The sequence below is a fragment of the Hordeum vulgare genome, chromosome 3H (genome assembly GCF_904849725.1).
Source record: "Hordeum vulgare subsp. vulgare chromosome 3H, MorexV3_pseudomolecules_assembly, whole genome shotgun sequence".
Lineage (NCBI taxonomy): Eukaryota > Viridiplantae > Streptophyta > Magnoliopsida > Poales > Poaceae > Hordeum > Hordeum vulgare.
Genome location: NC_058520.1, coordinates 255,369,029 through 255,391,653, shown reverse-complemented (window position 1 = coordinate 255,391,653; position 22,625 = coordinate 255,369,029). Strand labels below are relative to the sequence as shown.

The 22,625-nt window shown below is 48.2% G+C and overlaps 1 protein-coding gene across 1 annotated transcript in view; it reads left to right on the top strand.

Moving 5' to 3' along the window:
* LOC123443629 (ATP-dependent Clp protease proteolytic subunit 3, chloroplastic) overlaps nt 1-22,625 on the top strand; it is a 50,810-nt gene that overhangs the window by 15,549 nt on the left and 12,636 nt on the right. The window contains exon 3 of the mRNA XM_045120105.1: nt 11,105-11,280. Within this exon, the coding sequence (XP_044976040.1) occupies nt 11,105-11,280 (176 nt within the window). The remainder of the gene's footprint in view (nt 1-11,104; nt 11,281-22,625) is intronic.

Below are 22,625 nucleotides of genomic sequence, written 5' to 3'. Positions count from 1 at the left end.
CCCTACAACCTACGTCCGAGACCTGGTAGAACCCTAGCCTCTACCAATCGAAGTGGTGACAAAGGTGGAAAGGGGTAATGGCAAGGAAGGTAAAGCTTGAATGATGGAATGCATACCTCGTCTACATCTTTACCCTTAATGAACTTAGAGATGACTGATCTTGCTTCCGGTGAAGGTGTGAAAGAGGATGAAGTGATCGTCGTTGAAGTGAGTTTCATGATTGATGTTCAAGTTGTGGTGGAAGTGGTAAAGCCAAAATGAGTGCCTTGGCTCCTTATTAGCTTCAAAATGAGACCAAATTCATCATAATCGAACCTCGGATGAGGAAATTATGACCAAAACAGTGCTGATTTTTCAGGCTGTAAAAGCAATTTGGAATCATTTCGTTGTAGTGAGTTTGCTCTCTGTTTTTAAGCTAAAAAAGTTCCAAAATTCAGAGCTGAGCATGATGGCAGGACAACTTGACTTTGGAGGCCAAAATGGAATTGAAAAAAAGGAAAAAAATAGGCCAAATGGACAAAAGCAAGTTAGGAGAACCAAATTGGATCCATGGATTAGCAAAAAAAGGAAAAAATGGACTAGCAAAACATTGGATCCATGGATTTAATCCAACCAAAACTCACAAGAAGAACCAACTTGCTCGAAACTGAATAGGGGCTATTTTTGTATGGATATTTGAATTAGGCAAGAAAAAGTCAAAAAGAGGAGGGATGGCTCTCGAACCCCCCTACCGTCTTCTCCTCTCTCGGCGCCTCGCCCTCGTCCCGTTGAAGTGTATATGTGGGTTGCCTAGCCATTTTCATCAGTTCCAACTTTTTTTTGTGTTGGCTAGTGCATGAAGCTTGACATGGTATCAGCCTAAGATTTTGAGTTCAAGTCCCGACCTTCGCAATTTATCCAAAAACTGTTGTTGCCCCCTCTGTGGCCATGTATAGGCCTCTTGAACCATACCTTTGAGTCTATTCACGTGTTGACTTTCCGCATCACACGTAAGAGGGATGTTGAAGTGTATATGTGGATTGCCTAGCCCTTTCCATTAGTTTGGGCTTTTGGTTGCGTTGGCTAGTGCATGAAGCTTGATACGTCCCATCATCCCATGCTGACGTCCATCTCGGGCTCGGCAGCCACCACTACGGCTGCGCACTTCCAAACCGAAAACGAAATCGAGTCGAACCATTTCAACCGATTTATAGGCTAGATCGGTTTTCGGTTATTCGGCTCGGTTCGAAAAGTAGACACTATTTGGTATTCAATTATATATCTCTTCTCAATTGAGAGAAACCGTATACACCAAAGTAATCGAACTACGAATCTGCCACCCTAATTTCTCTATGGCGCAAGCACAACAGGCTAGCTTATAGTCTAAGTTGTCGGCTAGCTAGTGTGTTGCTATGGTAGCTTAGCTATATATCGATTCATGCTAGCACAAGTGCATCGGTCCTAGAAGTACTTAGCACATAGCTTGCACCCAAGAATAATTAAGATTTTAGGATCTCAATTACATGTTAATACTAATTTACAACTATATAACAAATCACTACATGCCATGCTGCTTCAAATGATAACGGTGCACATGTATTTTGGTTAATAAGGTTTGGTGGGAGTTTCTATTGTGCAGTGTACAAGAAAACGTTTTTAAGCGGCGCTTAAGCGCTGAGCGATGCAAAGCGCTTTGCTTTTGCCCTAAGCGGTAGATTGAGCGTTTTTTTAAATTTTGGCCAGAATTTGATTGTTTTTGAACTACTTTCGCTTGTCTGCTTGCGTAATAATGGCAATATCCCATTTATATTATTATTAGGCTCTGTTTGGGAACTATTTCCTTCATATGCTGTCAAAATTATGGCCACATGATCTCTATTAGGTTGACTATTTGAACTGAACTGCATTTAGTTGTTATTTTGCTTGCCATGTGAACTTGATGTGTATTCACTATGGTGTGAACTGATTTAGATGGCTATTCAATTATACATGTGCCATGTTTCCTATTTTTCTGTGTATATTATTCAAAATCTGTCAAATTCTAGCCAATTTCAAAAAAACGCTTAAGTGCGGTTAAGCTTCTCTTAAGCGTCCATGCTCTAAGCTGTGGCCTTCCGCTTCGATTACGGTTTCCACTTTTTTGAACATTGCTATTGTGATTATTTCTGTTGTTACTTTTAGAATTTTTTTCTTCTAAAAATCCGCATAAACTAAACCAACTTAACCATATAAACCAAACACCCACCCCTAGCCACCACGGCTAATGCTCCGGGGACCTTGCCACTTGCCTCCCGCATCCCTAAGCCACCGTAGTTTTGCCCATGGGTATGGGTCCCCATGGTACCCTACCCGAGAATAGAGGACATGGGCAGGATTTGGTAAGATTTTGTACCCACGGGTAATGGGTGTCCATACCCGCAAGATAGATGGATAGGCCATGGGTATGAAATTGCACCCTTGGGTAACCCAATGGGTACCTAGAAAAAGTTAATAAATGAAAATAACTCTTATCGTATGTGGGGTAAGCATCAAACTCTTATGGCCCAACCCTAAATCGCTTATTCCCTAAACCAGCCACAACTCATAGGCCTGCAGCCACCAGCTCGCCACTCCTACGTCCCATGTGACTCCTTCAAACGATGAAATCCTGACTTGTCGCTGTCGGACTCTTGTCGAACTCTTGATCCATCGTCCCCCAGTTCCCACTGCCTCCACCCATTGCGTCGGTCATCCACCAACCATTGCTCGTACTCCCTTGCCGCCTCCAATAGGCCACCCACCGTATGATGCCGCGTAGGTGCTAGACTGCTCGCCCATCATCACTTGAATTTTAGACACATTTCTTTACATTTTCAAGAACAAGGGGGATGTTCAGAGTTGTACTAATTATCGTGCAATTAAACTGATGAGCCATACACTGAAGCCATGGGAGAGAGTCATTGAGCATCGGTTAAGAAGAATGACAAGCGTGACGAAATATCAGTTTGGTTTCATGCCTGGGTGGTCGACCATGGAGGCCATTTTCTTGGTACGCCAACTTATGGAGAGATATAGGGAGCAAAAGAAGGACCTGTATATGATGTTCATTGACCTGAAGAAGGCCTATGATAAGATACCGCAGAATGTTATGTGGTGGGCCTTGGATAAACACAAAGTCCCAGCAAAGTACATTACCCTCATCAAGGACATGTACGATAATGTTGTGAGAAGTGTTCGAACAAGTGATGGCGACACTAGGACATGTACGATAATGTTGTGAGAAGTGTTCGAACAAGTGATGGCGACACTAATGACTTCCCGATTAAGATAGGACTACATCAGGGGTCAGCTTTGAGCCCTTATCTTTTTGCCTTGGTGATGGATGAGATCACAAGGGATATACAAGGAGATATCCCATGGTGCATGCTCTTTGCGGATGAGATCACAAGGGATATACAAGGAGATATCCCATGGTGCATGCTCTTTGCGGACGACGTGGTGCTAGTCGATGATAGTCGGACGGGGTCAACATGAAGTTGGAGTTATGGAGACAAACCTTGGAATTGAAAGGTTTTAGACCTAGTAGGACTAAAACCGAGTACATGAGGTGCGCTTTCAGTATTACTAGGCACGAGGAGGAGGAAGATGTTAGCCTTGATGGGCAGGTGGTGCCTCAGAAGGACACCTTTCGATATTTGGGGTCAATGTTGCAGAAGGATGTGGATATCGATAAAGATGTGAACCATTGAATTAAAGTCGGATGTATGAAGTGGCGCCAAGCTTCTGACATTCTCTGTGACGAGAGAGTGCCATAAAAGCTAAAAGGCAAGTTCTATAGGACGACGGTTCGACCCGCAATGTTGTATAGTGCTGAGTGTTGGCCGACTAAAAGGCGACATGTGCAACAATTAGGTGTGGCGGAGATGTGCATGTTGAGATGGATGTGTGGCCACACAAGGAAGGACCGAATCCGGAATGATGATATACGAGATAGAGTTGGGGTAGCGCCGATTGAAGAGAAGCTTGTCCAACATCGTCTGAGATGGTTTGGGCATATTCAGCGCATACCTCGTTTGGATCTCAAGACCTATTGTCGAACGACGTGGTGCTTTGATCTACATTTGATTCCGGATTCTATGGATTTGATCGTTGTCGAGCCTCCAGTGGGGATAGAATCTTCGACACCGTTGAAGCGTGTCATGTGTCGTGGTTTTGTCACGGCAGATGTCCTCGTGAGAGAACTTTTAGTTGTGAGGCCATCGCAACCATGTGGCGGCTTGAAGGGGTTGGTCGGAATCGAGAGACGCGAGTTTACCCAGGTTCGGACCCTCAGATTGAGGTAAAAGCCTACGTCCTGCTTGTGTTTCATTGACGAAGATGATGATCTCGACTACAAAGGCGCAGACTCGGCACCTCTAATCTCATGGGTGTCTAATCTGTCTCCCTTATGATTTGTCTTGTCTAGACCTAAATTGTGAATCTTGTCTATTGAGACGTCTAAAAAACCTAACCCTCTTGGGGTGTCTCGCCCCTCCTTATATAAGCTGAAGGGGAGAGTTACATATAGAGTCCAAGCTGGATTTAGGCTTAGCATATTATGACTCTCCATCACGGGCTTCTCTTCATGGGCTTCTGAGTCCGGGCGACTTAAGAACGGATTGCTGAGTACCGGGCGACTTACGAACAGATTGCTGAGTACCGGGTGACTTACGAACAGATTGCTGAGTCCCGGGCGGCTTACGACCGGGCTGCTTACAACCGGGCTGCTTACGACCGGGCTGCTTATAAACAGATTGCTGAGTCCCGTGCGGCTTACGACCGGGCTGCTTACAATCGGGCTGCTTACAACCAGGCTTCTCTTCAAGACTCATCTTCAGGGAATCGTTTCCGGAACTTGACTGTCTGGCGGGTTATAACTGTCTGCCAAGTCATAACTGTCTGCCGGGTCATACCGCGGGGTATATCCCCGACACCATGTTTTATACAATGGATGCCACGGTCTTTGTGGTCTAGAATCCAGATTCAGGTTTTTAGAGTCCGCCCCTCTCTTCAATGATGCTTATCAAGACCCTTGATGTTAGGCCAAGCTCTTGTTTGCCCGATCTTAATGAATTGGAGGTGAATTTGAAGAGGAACACGAAGAACACAAGGGAGAAATCACTCTATTGGGCAAGATCCACACACAAGGTACTCAAATCACAAGGCAAGAGGTAGATCACAAGCATCCAACAACAACAAAGGAAAAGATACAAAGGTAGTTCATCCAAATCTCTAGGAGAGATGGGGCTTGAATTCCGCATAGGGAATCTTCTCCGAAGAGGTCTTGGTAACCATAGGTGGTTCTTCTACTAAGAGGCCATGACAACCATAGACGGTTCTTCTGTTAAGAGGCCTTGACAACCATAGATGGTTCCTCTCCTAAGAGGAATCCCACAAGGGGAGATACATGAGCTAAGCTCTATAGTTTTGGTCCTAATCTTAGCTAACCCTAGAAAGGAGGTGGAGGAGGGATATATATTGGCTAGTCCATGAAGGGGTAAGTGGGAGAGAGATACATGGCCCTCGAGCCTGAAACTGCAGGCAGGCTGGATGTCCATACATGGGCCGAATGCCGGGCTCATGTTGGGCCGTCGGATGTCCGGCTAAGTGGCGCCAACCTTCGGGTGCCTTTGCCGAAAATTCGGACTAGGGCCGGATCTCCGACCCGTCGAGATGATGCCGGATGTCCGACCGCTGCAGACTGACTTTCTCCTTTTCCGTCATCGCTTCCAGACTCCCTCTTGGATGGTGTAGGCCTACTCTTGTGCGTGGACTCCTCCTCGACAAGTGTGAAGCTCCGCTCAAACCTATGTGTGCATGCGAGGGGAGGGTCAAGTAGTATACCATCGAGGAAGGGATCAAGTAGAAACATGTAAAGGAGAAGATTCACCTTTATATATATGTAGATGTTGCACGTGTCGGGCTCTTGACATGGTGATGTCCATAGGATTCTCCACATCACCCCTCTTCCTAGGGGAAGATCTGATCTCGGATCGAAATCCTCATCACCATGGGAAAGAGATGGTGTTGCCGCGTAGAAGTGGATACTCACCATGCACTCATCATCTTTACACTTGAAATGGCCTCTCTTCAATGTCACACTGTCTTGTGATTCCTTCAAAAGGAGCAAATACAACAAACACTTGGAAAAACGAACGTGGTTAGCATTAGTGCAAAACCAAACATCCAAGTGGTGATTCACCCAACAAGTGTCGTCATCGTGCATATCATATATTGGGACAAGGAAGTGTGACATGACAATACATATGAAATGAGTGCACCCAAAGGCATTAGGCGCATGGGCAACAAGCAAGATCACTTTATTAGGGCAATCATCCAAATGGGAGATATTGATGCTAAAGTACTTGGCAACATGACGAGAAAGTTCAGACATCCAAGAATGTGTGTTAAGGCAACCAAGTGAGTCATGTATCCCTTCGATCCATATTCATTATCGCCGATTTAATACAAAGTTGTACTAAATCAGGGACAGTTAATATAGATCGAAGGGAGTAGCAATCAAGAGTGCATAGCATATGAGAAAGAAAGGCATTTGTTGCAATCAAACACATGGTAAGGGCATGGAATCATTAAGATTGATGCAACACACAATATATCAAGAAACATGGAAAAGTGACAATGAAAAATCAAAGCAAAAATTGCTATCATGTGTAAGTAAGTGGTCGAAGATGACCAATATGTGTCATGGTATAAACAACACATGTAGTATAATCCACGATAGCCATGCTCAAAGTTTTGGGATTCTCAAAAGTGAAGGATGCCACCTTGAAAGCTTGTCCTTGTGCGTCCTTCACAATGTCGATGCAAGCAAATGTATTGTAGAAGCGTGTCGGGGGAGAGTGTATGTGGCTCGCTCTCAAGAGCTCGGATGGTCAATCATGGTGAGTAAGGGTTGTCGAGTGTTTCAAGATTCCTACACATGCACTCAACAAAGGAAAGAACGTATGTGCATGGTAGAATCCATCTGTGTCTCTTCTCTTGCACACAACAATTAGGATCAGAAGTGCATGAATAATTTGATGTAATAATGTTTATATTATGGCACATGTATATTGTGCAGAGAAGGACAACGAGCATGCTAACATGAAAAAGTCAAAAGTTCCAATTATATGTGAGAATGCTATGGGGCCATTCTTAATGCAATATGAATAGCATGGTTGCTCTCAATACATAGAAACATGATATGGGCAACTAAAGGGGACATATGACAACATTCAATAACAATCATGTGCAAAGCATGAAAATAGGTGCCATCGACTGCCTGAAAAAGGCAAGTATTAATCATGTCATGTGCGCAAATAGTGGGCATAAGTAATGCACTTGACACATCACAAGTTGTAAAGGAAATCATGGCAAAATCATCACCATCGTATTAGTGAGATTGTAGAAGTTAATCATGTTGCTCCTGTAGGATTAGGAAAGAAAGCCAAACCGAGTCCTAGTAGTATTAGGATACCTAGTCCTAGTCTATTTCCATAGTCTCTTGTGGACGTGTATAAAAGGCACCCTAGGGGTGTTGCTTGTAACACCAAAAACGAAAAGCAATACAAAGTTCGACAGGCTCGACACGAGCCTGTGGCCATACATCGATTCGTGCCTTTGTGTTCGTTCCGCGGAAATCGTGTCGTGTCGATCGTAGCCGGTTCAAGAAACGATTCGGCTGCACACACACACACGTACGTGGCTGGAAATCCATCCAGGTACCTGCTTGCTAGCTTGCGAGCTTTGCACGTACGTACGTGTGCGGCTGTTCTCGTCTTTTGATCTACGGATTAAAAGCCAACAGAGATGTCCTATAAAAAGAACAATTGGTGAACATGACTCTCCCAATCCAATCGACATCAATAGAATGGATGAAGGATGGGACATGGTAATAACAAGTAGTATCTCCACCAAGTTTGCAAATACACATACAAGTAGTAAAGGTGTGTATCATGTGTAATGCAAAGCATGGGTCACAAAGGCATGGCAACGAAATGAAAATGATCAAAGCATGCCTCATGAACATGGTAATATGGGCACAAGATATGTAATTGGACAATAACGCATAACTAACTGAGGGCCATGTAGAAGAGGTGCGTAAAATCCTTGCGCGAAGAGAAATGGTGGAGGATAAGCGCTCCATGGTGACACACAACTTGGCTGCTCTCTAGAGCTCTTTTTGTCAACTCGTAGACTTGTGAGGTTGACGAGGTGGTGTGGGTACCTACACAACATTGAAAAAGAAACAATGTGTGTGTGGTATATGTACACATCATCCATCATGATGTGTATGTGCACGCGAGAGTTAGCACAGTCGATGAAATTCCCAAACAAATTTGATGCACAGTATACCAATACGTCATCCATCATGCATTGATAGCTATTATGCTTAACATGATTGGACACAAAGCGTAGCAAGTATATGGTGCACCAATATTAATGTGTGTATCATTCATACCAAAGTCGAGCATATTGTGTACACAAATCTGGAGAGCATGCAATGCATAGGATCAAAATCTCCTAACATGTATGATGAAACTATGGGGACTTCCTCATGAGTAATGTAATAAGCATGGTTGCAATCAAGACAAGTGCTATGTGGAAAAATCGAGCAACTTCTAAAAACTATGCATATCCAAAGCAAGGTGGTCATGGTATGGGATATGTGAAGAATTGCACAAATTATGTAAAGGGAGCATGGCAATATCATCACAACATATGCAAATACCACAAACCAAGAATTTGTCATATATATGCCATTTTCACATATCAAGTTGATTTTAATGGGAATGACATAGTCACTACTTAATGAGCTCAAAGATTTGATATTGGAATTCTCATTCATAGCATATGACAAGGATTGAGGAGTTGCAAACATGATATGCCATACGGAATTAAGAAATCACAAGATACCTTATGAAGCATGGCATCACAACTACTAGTCATCACATATTTACCATCATGCCCATCATGAACGGGTGGCAAATCAATGCATGTAGAAGGCATAATAGCATGTGACATAGCAATAGGGGCATCAATATCATCCGAGCAATCCATGTCCGCTAGTGGGACAAGAGCATCACCATCACCATCACCTATATCTTGTGGTCATCATCTTGATCTTGATGGAACCGTGTGTGTGTGTGGGGGGGGGGGGGGGGTGGGGGGTGGGGATGGCCATCTTGTTCACTGGAAGGATGGACTTGTATGAGACCTTGCAGCAGGGTTGATACCGGTAGCACCGTGATTGAATTGAAGGCGGTAGGACTAGGATGGGCTTGTGAACTTGATGCTGAGAGCTCCAGCTCTGTCTTCTGTGCTTCCCAATGGTTCCGCCTTGAATCTGATGATGCCGGAGCTCCCTAGGGGCTGCTCTTCATGTCCTTTTGTGCCTCCCCTTCAACCATGATCACACATAGAACCCGAGCATGTGGCAGTAGCCATGTCTCATTTAAATGCATAGGGAGCTCAAAGAGGAGTGAAGTCACCTCGACATATATTGCATGAGCACGTGTCCTTGTCATGGGTCCACTTGAAGCTTGGGAACTTGGAGGTGAGTTCATGGTGATGTTCATGGGATGCTCCATATCAATTGTGTGATGCAGTGTAGCCACGGCCTGATTCCGGTGCCATCGCCTTGGACCCCATCTCAACGATGGTGGTGAGAAAGAGATATATGCATCAGGTGCTTTTAAGGTGAGGCTTCACTTGCTATCACGGGAAGACGCTGTGCGATGCGGGCAGCCTCATATGGCTCTCCTCATCATGAATTTTTGTAGAATATTCCTCTTCTTGCCGCACCATCCACTTGATACTCACAACGTAACAGGTGGATGAGGGTCAAAACCATGGATAGCCCCAGCCCACCATGGCTTATCCCTCTAATGAAACAGACCCTAAGTTGTTGGAAATGACCTTTTTTCTAAATGTGCTGGGATTACCCTTATATTTCATTGTAGGGAGAAAAATGAAAATCTTTAAACCAGCAGCCAGGCAACCATAGCCACTGCTGTTGAAATAGAACACTGCAAGCTTGCAACGAATTTCCAATCAAGATGACAACATAGGCGAAGTATAAAATTTGTAGCATGCCTATTTGCTCTTAATCTTCCAATCAATAACTGCCACCTCATCACTATTATTTTCTCATCACCAAGTCATTTAGTCTTTCATGTAGCAATAACACAAGCTCCTGCCACCTCTCTATCGTGGCAAACTGGTAACATCCAAGCCATGGTCTCAATACACCTGTATCAACTCAGGATATTTTTATCAACTCAATTGACCCGGCTGACCATTTCTTTCATGGGCACCAACTTGCGGATAAAGAAACAATCTTATCGACCAACTCTTGCCTATACATGAGTAAAAGTACATCGCAATTTGCATCATCGCTGCCCCTTCCCCCTTCCTATTCATCCGTCAGTCAGCTGATGCCAGCATCCTCCATGTCTTGCAAGTGGCTGATGGCTCACATTTGTTGCTGGATGCATCATCCTTTGACTATCCTTCTTTCTGCTTCCAGGAAGATTCAGTCAGTATACACAGGTTCTGCCATAGTAGTAAATGGCGTGATCACCGCCATCTGATGGTCTCTATTGAGCGTACTTTGGCGCTGGCTCGAGGATGTCTCCAAGGCTTCGTCGAAGTGGCCATCACTAGCTGCAGAGGTGCCAAGATGGCAATACATTTAAAGCATGTTCTGAAACATCAGAGCACATGACTTGTTTACCAGAATGTCAAGTGCAGTTGCTGAACAGCATCACAACTTTTAGGCTGTTTTTAGTAAGCACAGTGTCTCCGCACGGTTCCTTGGAGCTAACCGTTTCAACTGATTTGATCAATATCTTGCTACCTCAGTGAGCTTTCTTTATCTGTTTAGTTCAGTGTGTCTTAGCCTACCTTCTGTACATGGATTTTTTTTTCTAGTTTAAAGTTTCTTGGCCTTCCTTCTGTATGACGTCAGAGTGTCTTAGCCTGCCGTAACAGTTAAACCGACTGAAATTACAATTCGTTGGTAACTTCTGTAAACATTTCCCAAATTTCTGTCTTTTCTAATTGATGTTGTATGCTGTAATATAACTTCTGCCACATCAATTACCAGGAATGGGGATTTATGATGCCATGAAATTTTGCAAGGCTGATATCTCAACCGTTTGCTTTGGATTGGCGGCTTCCATGGGTGCATTTTTGTTAGCTGCTGGGACAAAGGGAAAGAGATTTTGCATGCCAAATGCGAGAATTATGATCCATCAGCCATCAGGGGGAGCTGGTGGGAAGGTAGGATTTCATAGTGTAGTTAATTTCTGCAAATAGTTTGTGATGGAATCATGAATTAGCTTGCTAAAAAACTCATATGTAATTTTTTGATTAATGGTTGTAGTGTATCGTATTATCAAATAGCTTATGTTGAAGTCTGGAAACTAAAATGGCCCGGTACCGATTGAACTAACAAACCTTATTTCTGATGCAGTACCTTGACTGTTTTGTGAGGTGTCAAATTTGTGGGGGCATAATCCGTGCATTCCTTATGTGCTTTCAATATGTAATAAAGCTTAAAAACTATACACTGCAATGTGATGTGACTGAGGCAAACAAGTGTGATTTCAAAGTTAAATTCTTCAAGGTAGATGTGCCAAGAAGAAAAAATGACCAGTTTGTGTGATACAGAGGCTATGATTATAGTTCAACTCTTCGGGGCAGCAGCTTGGTCTGCAAGCGCTCCTTGGCCACAACACCGCCGCTCCACGTGGCGGTCTCCTCTTCTTCTGGAAGGACATCTGCTTCCAGGCTGTCAAAGCAGAAGAAGTGTTAGTCATGCACGATCAACACATAAAATATCAAACAAGAGGCAAGGTACTTATGCCGATGCCTTGGGCGGGTTAAAGCCCGACCTCTACCTCCTTTTTGGAGTGGAGGAGGGCTCTGTAGGCCTTGCAGAGCCCGCATGCTCACCTTCGGCACCCGCAGACTGGCTCTGCAGGGACGCTTGGTGGATGAGGACGGCCTTCGTGAGTTCCTCGAAGCGGATCCCACAGTAGGCTTCCTCTTATACGCATTGACAGGAGGGGCCGCCTTCTCTTCACCAGCCGCCATGTGGTGGTTTTCCTCGAAGACTTCTCACAACGCCCCTTCCCATCACCACTGTTGGACTCGGCTTCGCTGCCGCCGGCACCAGCATAGTTTGATGCATGGTCGAGGCAAGGAAACACAACAAGGGTCGGAAGTGGACTGTCAGAGGCAAGACCCTCGAAGGTCCGAGGAAGCAAAATCCAGGTCAAGGGTTTGGCGGAGGAAACAAAAATCAATCGAAGGGAAGCAAAACTTGCCCGTGGTGGTGGATTAGCTCTGCTGAACGCATGATGGCCCTCGGCGAGCTCGTAGAGGTGGCCGTGGTCCTCCTTGGGGACCTCCAGGAAGTCAGCGATCCTGGCGTTGACGGTCTCTAGTCCGTAGGAGTGTTGATCATCCTATTGGGGTTTGCCTACCTACTGTATTTTGATATGTAGCCGTTCCTGGCCCTTAGGGGTCGGATTCGGCGGTGCGGAAATGTCATATGGAGTGTATACACGATCACTCCCTCCTCTTTCAGCCGCTTGATCTCGTCGAATGGCGAGCTGATCTTGAGTACCTTGGTTGCTGGCTTCTCGTGCCAGCAGTCCCTTGGCTCCAAAGGAGTCATGATGAACTCTGGCAGACTTGGAGTCACGTTGGCGATGTAGAACCAGGTGGCCTGCCAATTCTTCGCCGACTTGTTCACAGTATACTCCAAATACTCTTATCTTGATGTCTGTCTTCTTGTTCCTCAGACCCAAGTGGATCTGGAAGATAGTGCCATCACAGACGATCATCTTGTCCACTTGGTGCTGCAACTTCATGCAGGCATGTCAAAAGTTGAAGTGGGGGCGGATGCTGATGAGGTACTCACAAAACTTGATGAAGATCACCACGTGGAGGATCGAGCCGAGGTTGAGATTGTGCAGCTCCAACACGTTGAAGAGCAGCCTGGCAAGAAGTTGCGCACGGGCTACGAATGGTCACGGTCGGCGAGGTCGGTGGAGAAGCCGCCTCTTCAGAGCGAGGTGCCGGAGCAACAATTCCTCGTGCAGTGTCGTGGGGCCAATATCACCGGCGACATAAACCCCTCCACCCGGAGGAGGCCAACGTCGTGGATGCTCACGGTGGACTCCTTGAAGTTCGATGCCGTGAAGTCCAGAAGGTTGAGTGTCTCCCATGGGATAACTTCCTCCTTGCAGTCCCAAAGCGGCTCCTCGATCTGGAACTCGAATTGCTCCTTGCCCTTGCTGTAGTGCATCCGAGCAGAGCAAGAGTTGGTGGTGAGAGCGTGGGATTTGGTGGTAGCCAAAATCTCGAAGCTTGCTAATGCAGAGTTCGAGGAAGATCAGGGCAGGAGCAATGGAGCGTGGTCAAAAGTAAAAATCCCCTCTTTTTTATCTTATAATAAAAGACACCGAAGCGCCTGTCACCGATTGTCTGCCACGTGTCCCACTATTTGTTTGAAACATCCCACAAATGCGCAAAGATCTAGGAGGTTAATGGGTATGCATGGCAACTGCTGACATCACGCACAACTGACACATCTCTCCGTGCTCCTTTGACCAACATTGACTTGCTTCAACTAGACCCGATGACTTTTCGAGCTCCCGGTTGCTTGGAACGGGCTTAGACCAGTTCAATCTATTCAAGCCCGACCCTGAGGTATCACGCGCCGTCGGTCGCTTTGATTGGACCTGGCCAAAAAGACTTGTGACGGTTCCGCAACCAACGGAGCACACCCTTGGCGGGGATATAGATGCCAGGGTGATGGCATCACCCTGACGACAATTAGTTCGTCAGAGCAACAACTCAGATAAAACGCGGATTTCAGAGTCAAGCTCTAATAGCTATGCAAATTTCAGGGTACCCTGATGGTGGTTAAATCGCTAGAGCCTCGCTCTGACGATGTCGAACTTTCGGAGCATAGCTCTAAAGGTACGAGAATAACTCTGCCTGTTCAGAAAACCATTGGTGGCAACCCACCAAGGGTGGGTTCTACAACAGTCTTGAAAAGTTCTCTTGTGAAGGGAATCCATAGTGTGTGCTCCCCTACGAGCGAAAGGTTAGACGATAACAAATTTGATCAAGAAGCATTCTGAGTTCGATTTTTTGTTTGGATGAGAGTTCTCACGGTATCTCTCCCATAGGCTCTTGCTAGCAACATGATCGACTCCTACGCTAAGATACCTTGCAGGAGTTCTGTCTGAATTCATGACGTGCCCAGGATTTACCAGTGTGAATAAAGTCAGACGTCACCAGGTTTTACTTGTTACTCACATAACGGCCGCAGGCTTCTCCGTCCTCTAGGATAGAGTTTGTCTAGACCTATGAATTACTTATTTTTTACTATTGAAACAGTAGGAAAGGCTCCTACTGCATGTATATTAAAATATAAAGTATGTTACATATTTACATGATGGGGGACCCAGTACCACTTTGGGTGTGGGGTGGGCTTGGGGGGGGGGGGGGAGGTTAAGTACAAACTATGAGATCACACTATGCTATGGAAGCAACAAAGGCAGCAACAAACTGCTTCTTTGATTCAGGAACTCTAAAGCTCAGGTTGGCAAAATCCGTCTTGAATCTTCTCTTCCAGGCTGCCACAGAGGGAGGATGCTGCTAAAGAAGTTGTTTCTCTCTTTCCATAGACTTCAAGCAGCCATCAGGAATTTATCCATGAACCTTGGTCCAACAAGGTTGTTTTTAGCCAGCCGAATAATGTTCAACCTATCACCATGTGGAGTCCAGTCTATAGGAGATTAGGTTTAGGCTGTGCAACACTCAATATTGATTGGGTGCACTAGGCACGTATATATAGGTACAAGATGGGCCTCTACCTCAACTATACAAGGGACTAGGAGGGCCCAATAACACAATATACATGCACAAATATATATTCAACACCCCCCGCAGTCGAAGCGTCGCCAGAGACACAGAGACTGGAACGAAACTCCTCAAAGGTGGAAGTAGGCAGTCCCTTAGTCATCACATCGGCGAACTGTTGTGCGGTCGGAACATGAAGGACCCGAATGTGACCAAGGGTGACCTGTTCGCGCACAAAGTGGTTATCAAGTTCGATATGCTTCGTCCGTCGATGATGAACTAGGTTGGCGGAGAGATACACAACAGAAACGTTATCGCGGTAGACGACCGTGGCCTTAGCGACACCGTGATGCAACTCCTGGAGAAGCTGTCGAAGCCAGGAACACTCGGCGACGGCATTAGCGACTGCGCTGTACTCAACCTCCGCGCTGGAGCGCAAAATAGTCGGTTGTCGCTTGGACGACCATGAAATGAGTGAAGGACCGAGGTAGACGCAGTAGCCGGATGTGGAGCGTCGTGTGTCAGGACAGCCGGCCCAATCAGCATCAGAATAGGCCACCGGATCCAAAGAGGGAGACGCCGTGAGGGTGAGTCCGAGGGACATCGTGCCACGGATATACCGGAGAATCCGTTTCGCGAGAGTCCAGGAGTCACGAGGGGCGTGCATATGAAGGCACACCTGCTGCACAACATACTGCAAGTCTGGTCTGGTGAGCGTCAGATACTGAAGAGCAGCAACAATGGAGCGATAGAATGGAGCGTCGAATGCCAGTGTATCCCCCTGAGCAGAAACCTTGGCCTTCGTGTCAATAGGAGTAGCAACAGGATAACAGTTGAGCATACCAGCGTGCTCAAGCAGTTCATGCGCATACTTCTGTTGATGAAGAAAGAACCCGTCGGGTCGATGAACGACCTCAATGCCAAGGAAGTAATGAAGAGCACCCAAATCCTTAATGGCAAACTCATCACGCAGCCGCAGAGTGATCTGTTGAAGGAGAGCCGCTGAGGAGGCCGTGACGATGATGTCATCGACATCTAGTAGCAGGTAGGCAGTCGTGTCGCCGTGGTTGAGAACAAACAAGGAGGCGTCCGAGCGAGTAACACGGAAGCCGAGTGTCTGTAGAAATCCTGCAATACGCTGGTACCAGGCGCGTGGGGCTTGCTTCAGGCCGTAGAGAGATCGGGACAGCAAGCACACATCACTGGGAAGAGTGGCGTCGATGAAACCAGTGGATTGTTCACAGTAAACCTGCTCAGCAAGGTGACCATGAAGGAAGGGCGTTGGAGACATCCATCTGATGAACAAGCCAGCCACGAGAGACCGCTAACTGTAGAACAGTGCGGATCGTGCCTGGTTTCACAACCGGCGCAAACGTCTCGGTGAAGTCAACACCAGCTCGCTGACGGAAACCGCGGACCACCCAACGAGCCTTGTAGCGCTCGAGAGTGCCATCTGGGCTGGTCTTATGGCGAAAGACCCATTTGCCGCTGATGGCATTAGCGTGAGGGGGCCGCGGAACCAAAGTCCAAGTGCGATTCCGCTGAAGGGCGCCAAACTCTTCCTGCATGGCGGCTAGCTAGTGAGGATCACGGAGCGCTGCCCGCACAGTAACAGGAAGCGGCGACGGCTCGGAGCCGGATGCTGCAAGAAGATATTCATCGCTGGAGTACCACCGGTTAGGTCGTCCACCGGCCCGAGCCCGCGTTAGGGGGCCGGCTGTAGAGGGTCCGACTGGCAAGTGGCCGGCTGCTGAGGGGTCGGCTGTCGAGGGGCCAACGGCCGAGGAGCAGGCTGCCGAGGGGCCGACTGTCGAGGGGCCGGCTGCCGAGGGCCCGACGGCTGAGTGGCCGGCTGTTGAGGGTTCGGCTGCCGAGGGGCCGGCTGCCGAGCCGACTGCAGAAGAGCCGGTTGTGGAGGAGTCCGAAGCCATGGTTGTTGAAGAGGCGTAGTCGGCCGTCCGGTCCACCGCGCGAGGAGTGCTGAACCCTGGCGGTGGTCCAAGAGCCAACCGAGACCGACCACTAGAAGAGGGTGTTGAAGGGCCGCTGCCGGTGGCCGGCGGTGATGCGACAACTGCATGTACCTGCTGAAATGGAAACACCTTCTCATCAAAGTAAACGTGTCACGAGGTGACGACACGGTGGGAGACGGGATCATAGCAGCGGTATCCTTTTGTGTTAGGTGGGTAGCCGAGGAAGATGCAAGCGACGGAGCGTGGTGTGAGCTTATGGGGCACAGTGGCGGCGATGCTAGGGTAGCAGAGACAGCCAAAGATGCGAAGCTCAGCATAGGAGGGTGGTGAGCCAAAGAGAAGATGGTGAGGGGCAAAGTTGCCGCGAGTGCGGCAAGGGCGAATGTTAAGGAGAAGGGATGCGGTGGCGAGGGCATCAGGCCAGAAGCGCGGAGGCACATTGGCATGAAAGAGAAGCATACGAACGCAATCGTTAAGAGTGAGAAGGATGCCCTTAGCTCGACCGTTCTGTTGCAAAGTGTGAGATGAAATATCGTGCCATGTGTGGTGAGGAGAGTACGAACAGCCAGGATGTCGAACTCCTTCCCATTGTCTGTTTGGAACGCAAGAATGTGACACCCAAACTGCATAGAGACGTAGGAGTAAAAAGCAGCAAGGGTGGTGATGACGTCGGACTTGCGCCACAATGGAAAGGTCCACACATAGTGCGAAAAATCATCGAGGATGACAAGATAGTAGGAGTAGCCCGTATTACTTGCAACACGAGAGGTCCACACATCACTACGAATTAACTCAAAAGGGTATGAAGCAATATGAGAAGAAGCTTGAAAAGGGAGACGAGTATGTTTGCCAAGGCGACAAGCGTGGCAAGAGTGATTCTCGTTCTTATTACATGTGAAGGAAAAACTGCGAAGAATATGACGAAGGGTGGCTGGGTTGGGATGAACCAAGCGAGCGTGCCAAAGGTCCACCCTGGTGGCGAGAGCGACAGGAGCGGCGGAGGTGGAGGAGGCAGTGGAGCCAACCGGGTAGAGGTCTTCAGGACTGTCAGATCGGTGAAGCACCATCCGGGTACGAGCGTCCTTGACAGAAAAACCAAACTCGTCAAATTCAACAGTAACAGGACTTTCACGTGTAAAGTAGCGAACGGAAACAAGGTTTTGATAAGGTCAGGAGAAACTAAGATGTTGGATAAAGAGAGGGGTGTGGAGGAAGAGGGAAAAGAAGCATGTCCTATACGAGTAATGGGTAGAGAAGAATCGTCACCGACGGTGATGCGAGTAACGGTGTTGACGGGATAAGAGGTGTGGAGAGTACCGGGATGAGCAACCATGTGGGCCGTAGCACCGGTATCCATATACCACTCACCACCGCCAGCGTAGTTTGTCGGTGTAGGGGCGGAGTGCAGCGTCGCAAGCAGGGACGGCTCCCAGGGGGGTGGGGGAAGCCCGCCGGACTGCGCCGACTGGAATGGCAGGGGCGCCGGCTGCCCGCCGGACTGGGCCGGCTGGCCGAGTGAGAGAGGGCCGTACGACGCTACGTACGGCTGGGGCGCGGCGTAGAATGCCTGATGCGACGGGGGCCGGGGTCCGAGGAGACCGGGAGCAGGAGCACGGGGAACCGGCATGGAATAAGCGTGCACGACGCCTGTCCATGGATTCTGCCCGGCGTACCATGGAGCCGGTTGCTGCTGTGGAGGGTGAGCGGTGCCACCCGGAGCGCCGTTCGGCTGCTACTGCTGACGCCCACTGCGACGGCAGCCGTTTCCAGACGGGGCCGGCTGCGGCGGCTGAAGGGCATTCGACTGCGGGAAGGCCGGCTGCGGAGGAGCCGACCGCGGGGGAGCGGGTCCACCGCGAGTGGCGGTGGTGAGAACCGTGTGCGTGGCCCGGATCCGCGCAATCTTCAGGCGGCGTTCCTCAAGCTTGAGGTACGCCACTACCTTGGCGAAGGTCGGCTCCGGGATGAGAGTCAGGTTGGAGGCGGCGTTCCCGAAGTCGTCGTTGAAACCGGCGGTGAGGGTGCTGATGAGGAGCTCGTCGCTGATCGTCTCGCCAAGATCACGGAGCTCGTCGGCAAGCTTTTTGAGACGCATGCAAAAATCATCAATGGATGAATCAAGCTGCTGGCACCCATAAAACTCGCCGTGCAGGAGGACCTTGCGCTGGAGTTTATTGTCGGTGAAGAGGCCGTTGAGCTTTGTCCAGACAGTGTAGGCGTCGTCCTCATCACACACTACCGTGTGAAAGAGATCTTTGGAGATGGTGAGGTAGAACCAGCAGATGATGGTGGCGTCGAGGATGATCCAGTCCTCGTCGTTTACCATGAGGGCCGAGTCCACGGTGCCATCGATGTGGCCGTGGAGTAGGTACTCACGGAACACCAAGGAGAAGTACCTCTTCCAGGCGGAGTAGGAGCCGGTGGACTGGTCAAGAACCACCGGGACGCGGTCGAAGATGTTGAGATCGCAAACGAGGGTAACGTCTGGGCCAGCAAACGGATTGCTGCCGGAGGAGATCGAGGAACACGGAGATACCATGTTGGGGGATGAAGGTTGTGGTGTGGAAGCGGTGGAGTGGAGATGCTGCGGCGACGGCGTGCGAGATGGCCCGGCGGCGCTCGAGATGGCGCGGCGGTGGCGGCGCGTGAGATGGAGCGGCGGTGGCGGCTGCGCAAGAGAGAGGGCGCGGCTAGGTCAGGAACATGGAGGAAACTGATACCATGTAGGAGATTAGGTTTAGGCCGTGCAACACTCAATACTGATTAGGTGCACTAGACACGTATATATAGGTACAAGACGAGCCTCTACCTCAACTATACAAGGGACTAGGAGGAGGGCCCAATAACACAATATACATGCACAAATATATATTCAACACAGTCAATGCCCAGAAACATCCCAACACTCTTTGCTGAAACTACTGTGAAAGAACAGGTGCTCCACTGCCTCTTCAACATGAGTTTCAGAGAGTAGGCAGTTTAGGTTATTTCTGATGTTTTAGTGTCTTCTTTTTACATGTTTCTAGTATTGAGTCTATCCGAGAAAAGAAACCAGCTAAAGACTTTGAGTTTGGGCGCGCTGCTGGACTTCCATAGCCACCTGAATGCTTCATGAGCAGAGTGATGAAAGACCGAATCTAATTCTGTCGTCATTAGGAAGTCCTTGACTGAGATATCTTCTGCGGTCGTGTATGAGTATGCACGTGGGTAAGTTTCAGAGAAGATAGATTGATTCCAACATTCTTTCCAGAACAGAGCAGAGCGACCACAACAAATCTGAACCAAGGTGACGCCCGTGAAAATCCAACGAATTGGTTTCTTTCTGATATTTTAGTAATCGTAGATGTTTTTTCAATATGCCTCTGAAAATAGTTTCTTGCAGCGCCAGGGCTCTTTTTTCCTTGATAATGTCCATCTCTAGGATCGCTTTGTTTGTGTTTTCAATAGCAATTGATAGGCGAGAAATTTTCTTACTCCATTGACCGAGGGCCTGTCGAACAACTTTTAGTTTCAGGCATAAGATTGAGGCGGTGTTACGGTCTTTTCTATGTCTGATTGGCTTGGCCCAAGCAACAGAGACTACGGGTGTGTTTGGTTTCGAGAACCAAGTGGAACGGCACGTGTCGGTTTCGTCCCGAAGTGTCATTCACGTGTTTGGTTCAATAGAGGAACCGGAACCAGTCGGTTCCTGGGAATGGCATATTCCCTGGGAATCGAGCGGACCACGTGGAACTGGCCGACTCTTTCCTTTCCCTTTCTCTCCACGCCGCCCCGCGTGCGTGTGTGCCCCATTGTTGCTCGCCTACGCGTGTGCGTTGCCGCTGCTCGCCTGCACGTGTGCGCCGCCGCTGCTCGCCTGCGCGTTGTTAGGAAAATATGCAACTTGTATTTCCAGGAGGCCATAGGCCAGTATATATACATGTACAAGTGTGTAATATGCAGAAAACCCCTTATACAGTAGGGTAAATACTAAAGGCTACATGGCTACATATATAGTACTCTAACATCCCCCCCTCAAACTCATGGTGGATGAACAACACTGAGTTTGGAGAGGTAGAAGCCATGCTGTGCTTTAGTCTGGGCCTTCGTCAGAAAATCCGCCAACTTTAACTCGGAAGGCACATGCTAAAGAGCAATAACCTGATCTTGCACACCAGCGCACATAGAAAGCATAACACCAATATGCTTGGTGAGCTCATGCTTCACAGGATCGCGCGCAATGCTAGTAGCACCTGTACTGTCAGATAAGAGCAGAGTAGGTGTAGTGACAGAAACACCAAAATCCTGAAGTAACCACCGTAACCAAGTCACCTCTGCCGTCAAAGGAGCCATAGCTCGCAACTCCGCCTCTGCACTCGAACGGGAAACTGTGGTCTGTTTCTTCATCTTTCAGGCAATGAGAGAACGACCAATAAAAACACAGTAAGCAGAAAGTGAACGGCGATCTAAAGGATCACTAGCCCACGTAGCATCCGAATAGGCCTGAAGCTGTAAAGAACTGGAGCGAGGAAAGAATAGACGGTGAGAGATCGTGCCCCGAAGATATCGGAGAACACGAAGGAGGTGTCTATATGAACCGAGGTGGGAGCAGAGACAATCTGACTCAAAATATGAACCAGATAAGAGATATCCAGACGAAAGACAACTAGATAGACAAGACTGCCAACAAGATGACGATAACGCGTCGGATCAGGCAGGAGGTCACCATCAGTATCACGGAGGTGAACATTGAGCTCCATGGGAGTCTCAACAATGCGCTCATCAGTAAGAGGAGCACGAGCAAGAAGATCCTGGATATACTTTTCCTAGGATATAAAAAGCCATCAGAGGTAGAAGAGACTTCAATCCCAAGAAAGTAGCAAAGAGGTCCAAGATCGGACATAAGAAACTGCTCACTAAGACGGGCCTTTACAAAGGCAATATACTCGGGGTCGTCACTAGTGATGATCATGTCATCAACATAGAGAAGAAGAAGAGTCCGACCACGAGGAGAAAGGTGGACAAACGATGTCGGATCATGAGCACTTGCTGAAAAACAAGCGGCAGTCACCACAGAGGCAAAACGCTCAAACCAGGCGCGGGGGGCTTGCTTAAGGCCATAGAGAGAGCGACGAAGACGACATACCATGCCATCAGGAACAGAATACCCGGGTGGTGGCTGCATGTACACCTCCTCACGCAGCTCACCATTAAGAAAGGCAGTCTTAACATCAAGCTGAGATACAGACCAGTGGCGTGCAGAGGCCACGGCAAGAAGTGTACGAATAGTGGTCATATGGGCCACAGGAGCAAAAGTCTCGTCGTAATCACGACCATGCTCCTGCTGAAAGCCACGAGCCACAAGACGAGCTTTGTAACGCTCAAGAGAATCGTCGGAGCGAGTCTTAACCTTGTAGACCCACTTACAAGTGATGGGACGGACACCGGGAGGAAGAGAAACAAGATCCCATGTACCGGTGTGTTCAAGTGCAGCAATCTCCTCTGCCACCGCAAACTGCCATTCAGTATGAACAACAGCCTCATGATAAGAAGTCGGCTCAAGAACTGCAGCACCAGCGGCGGGAAATCCAAAGCGATCAACAGGCGGACGAGGACGAGAACGCAAGCCATAGGTAGGCTGAGATGAGGAGGATGACACATCCGCAGAGGCATCCACATGACTTGAACGACGAGTGTAATACTGAGGAAAAGATGGAAGAATACAAGGAGGAATCGCCAAGGTAGAATCGGGGGGGGGGGGGGGGTGGAGACGAAGAAGTCACCGGAGATGAA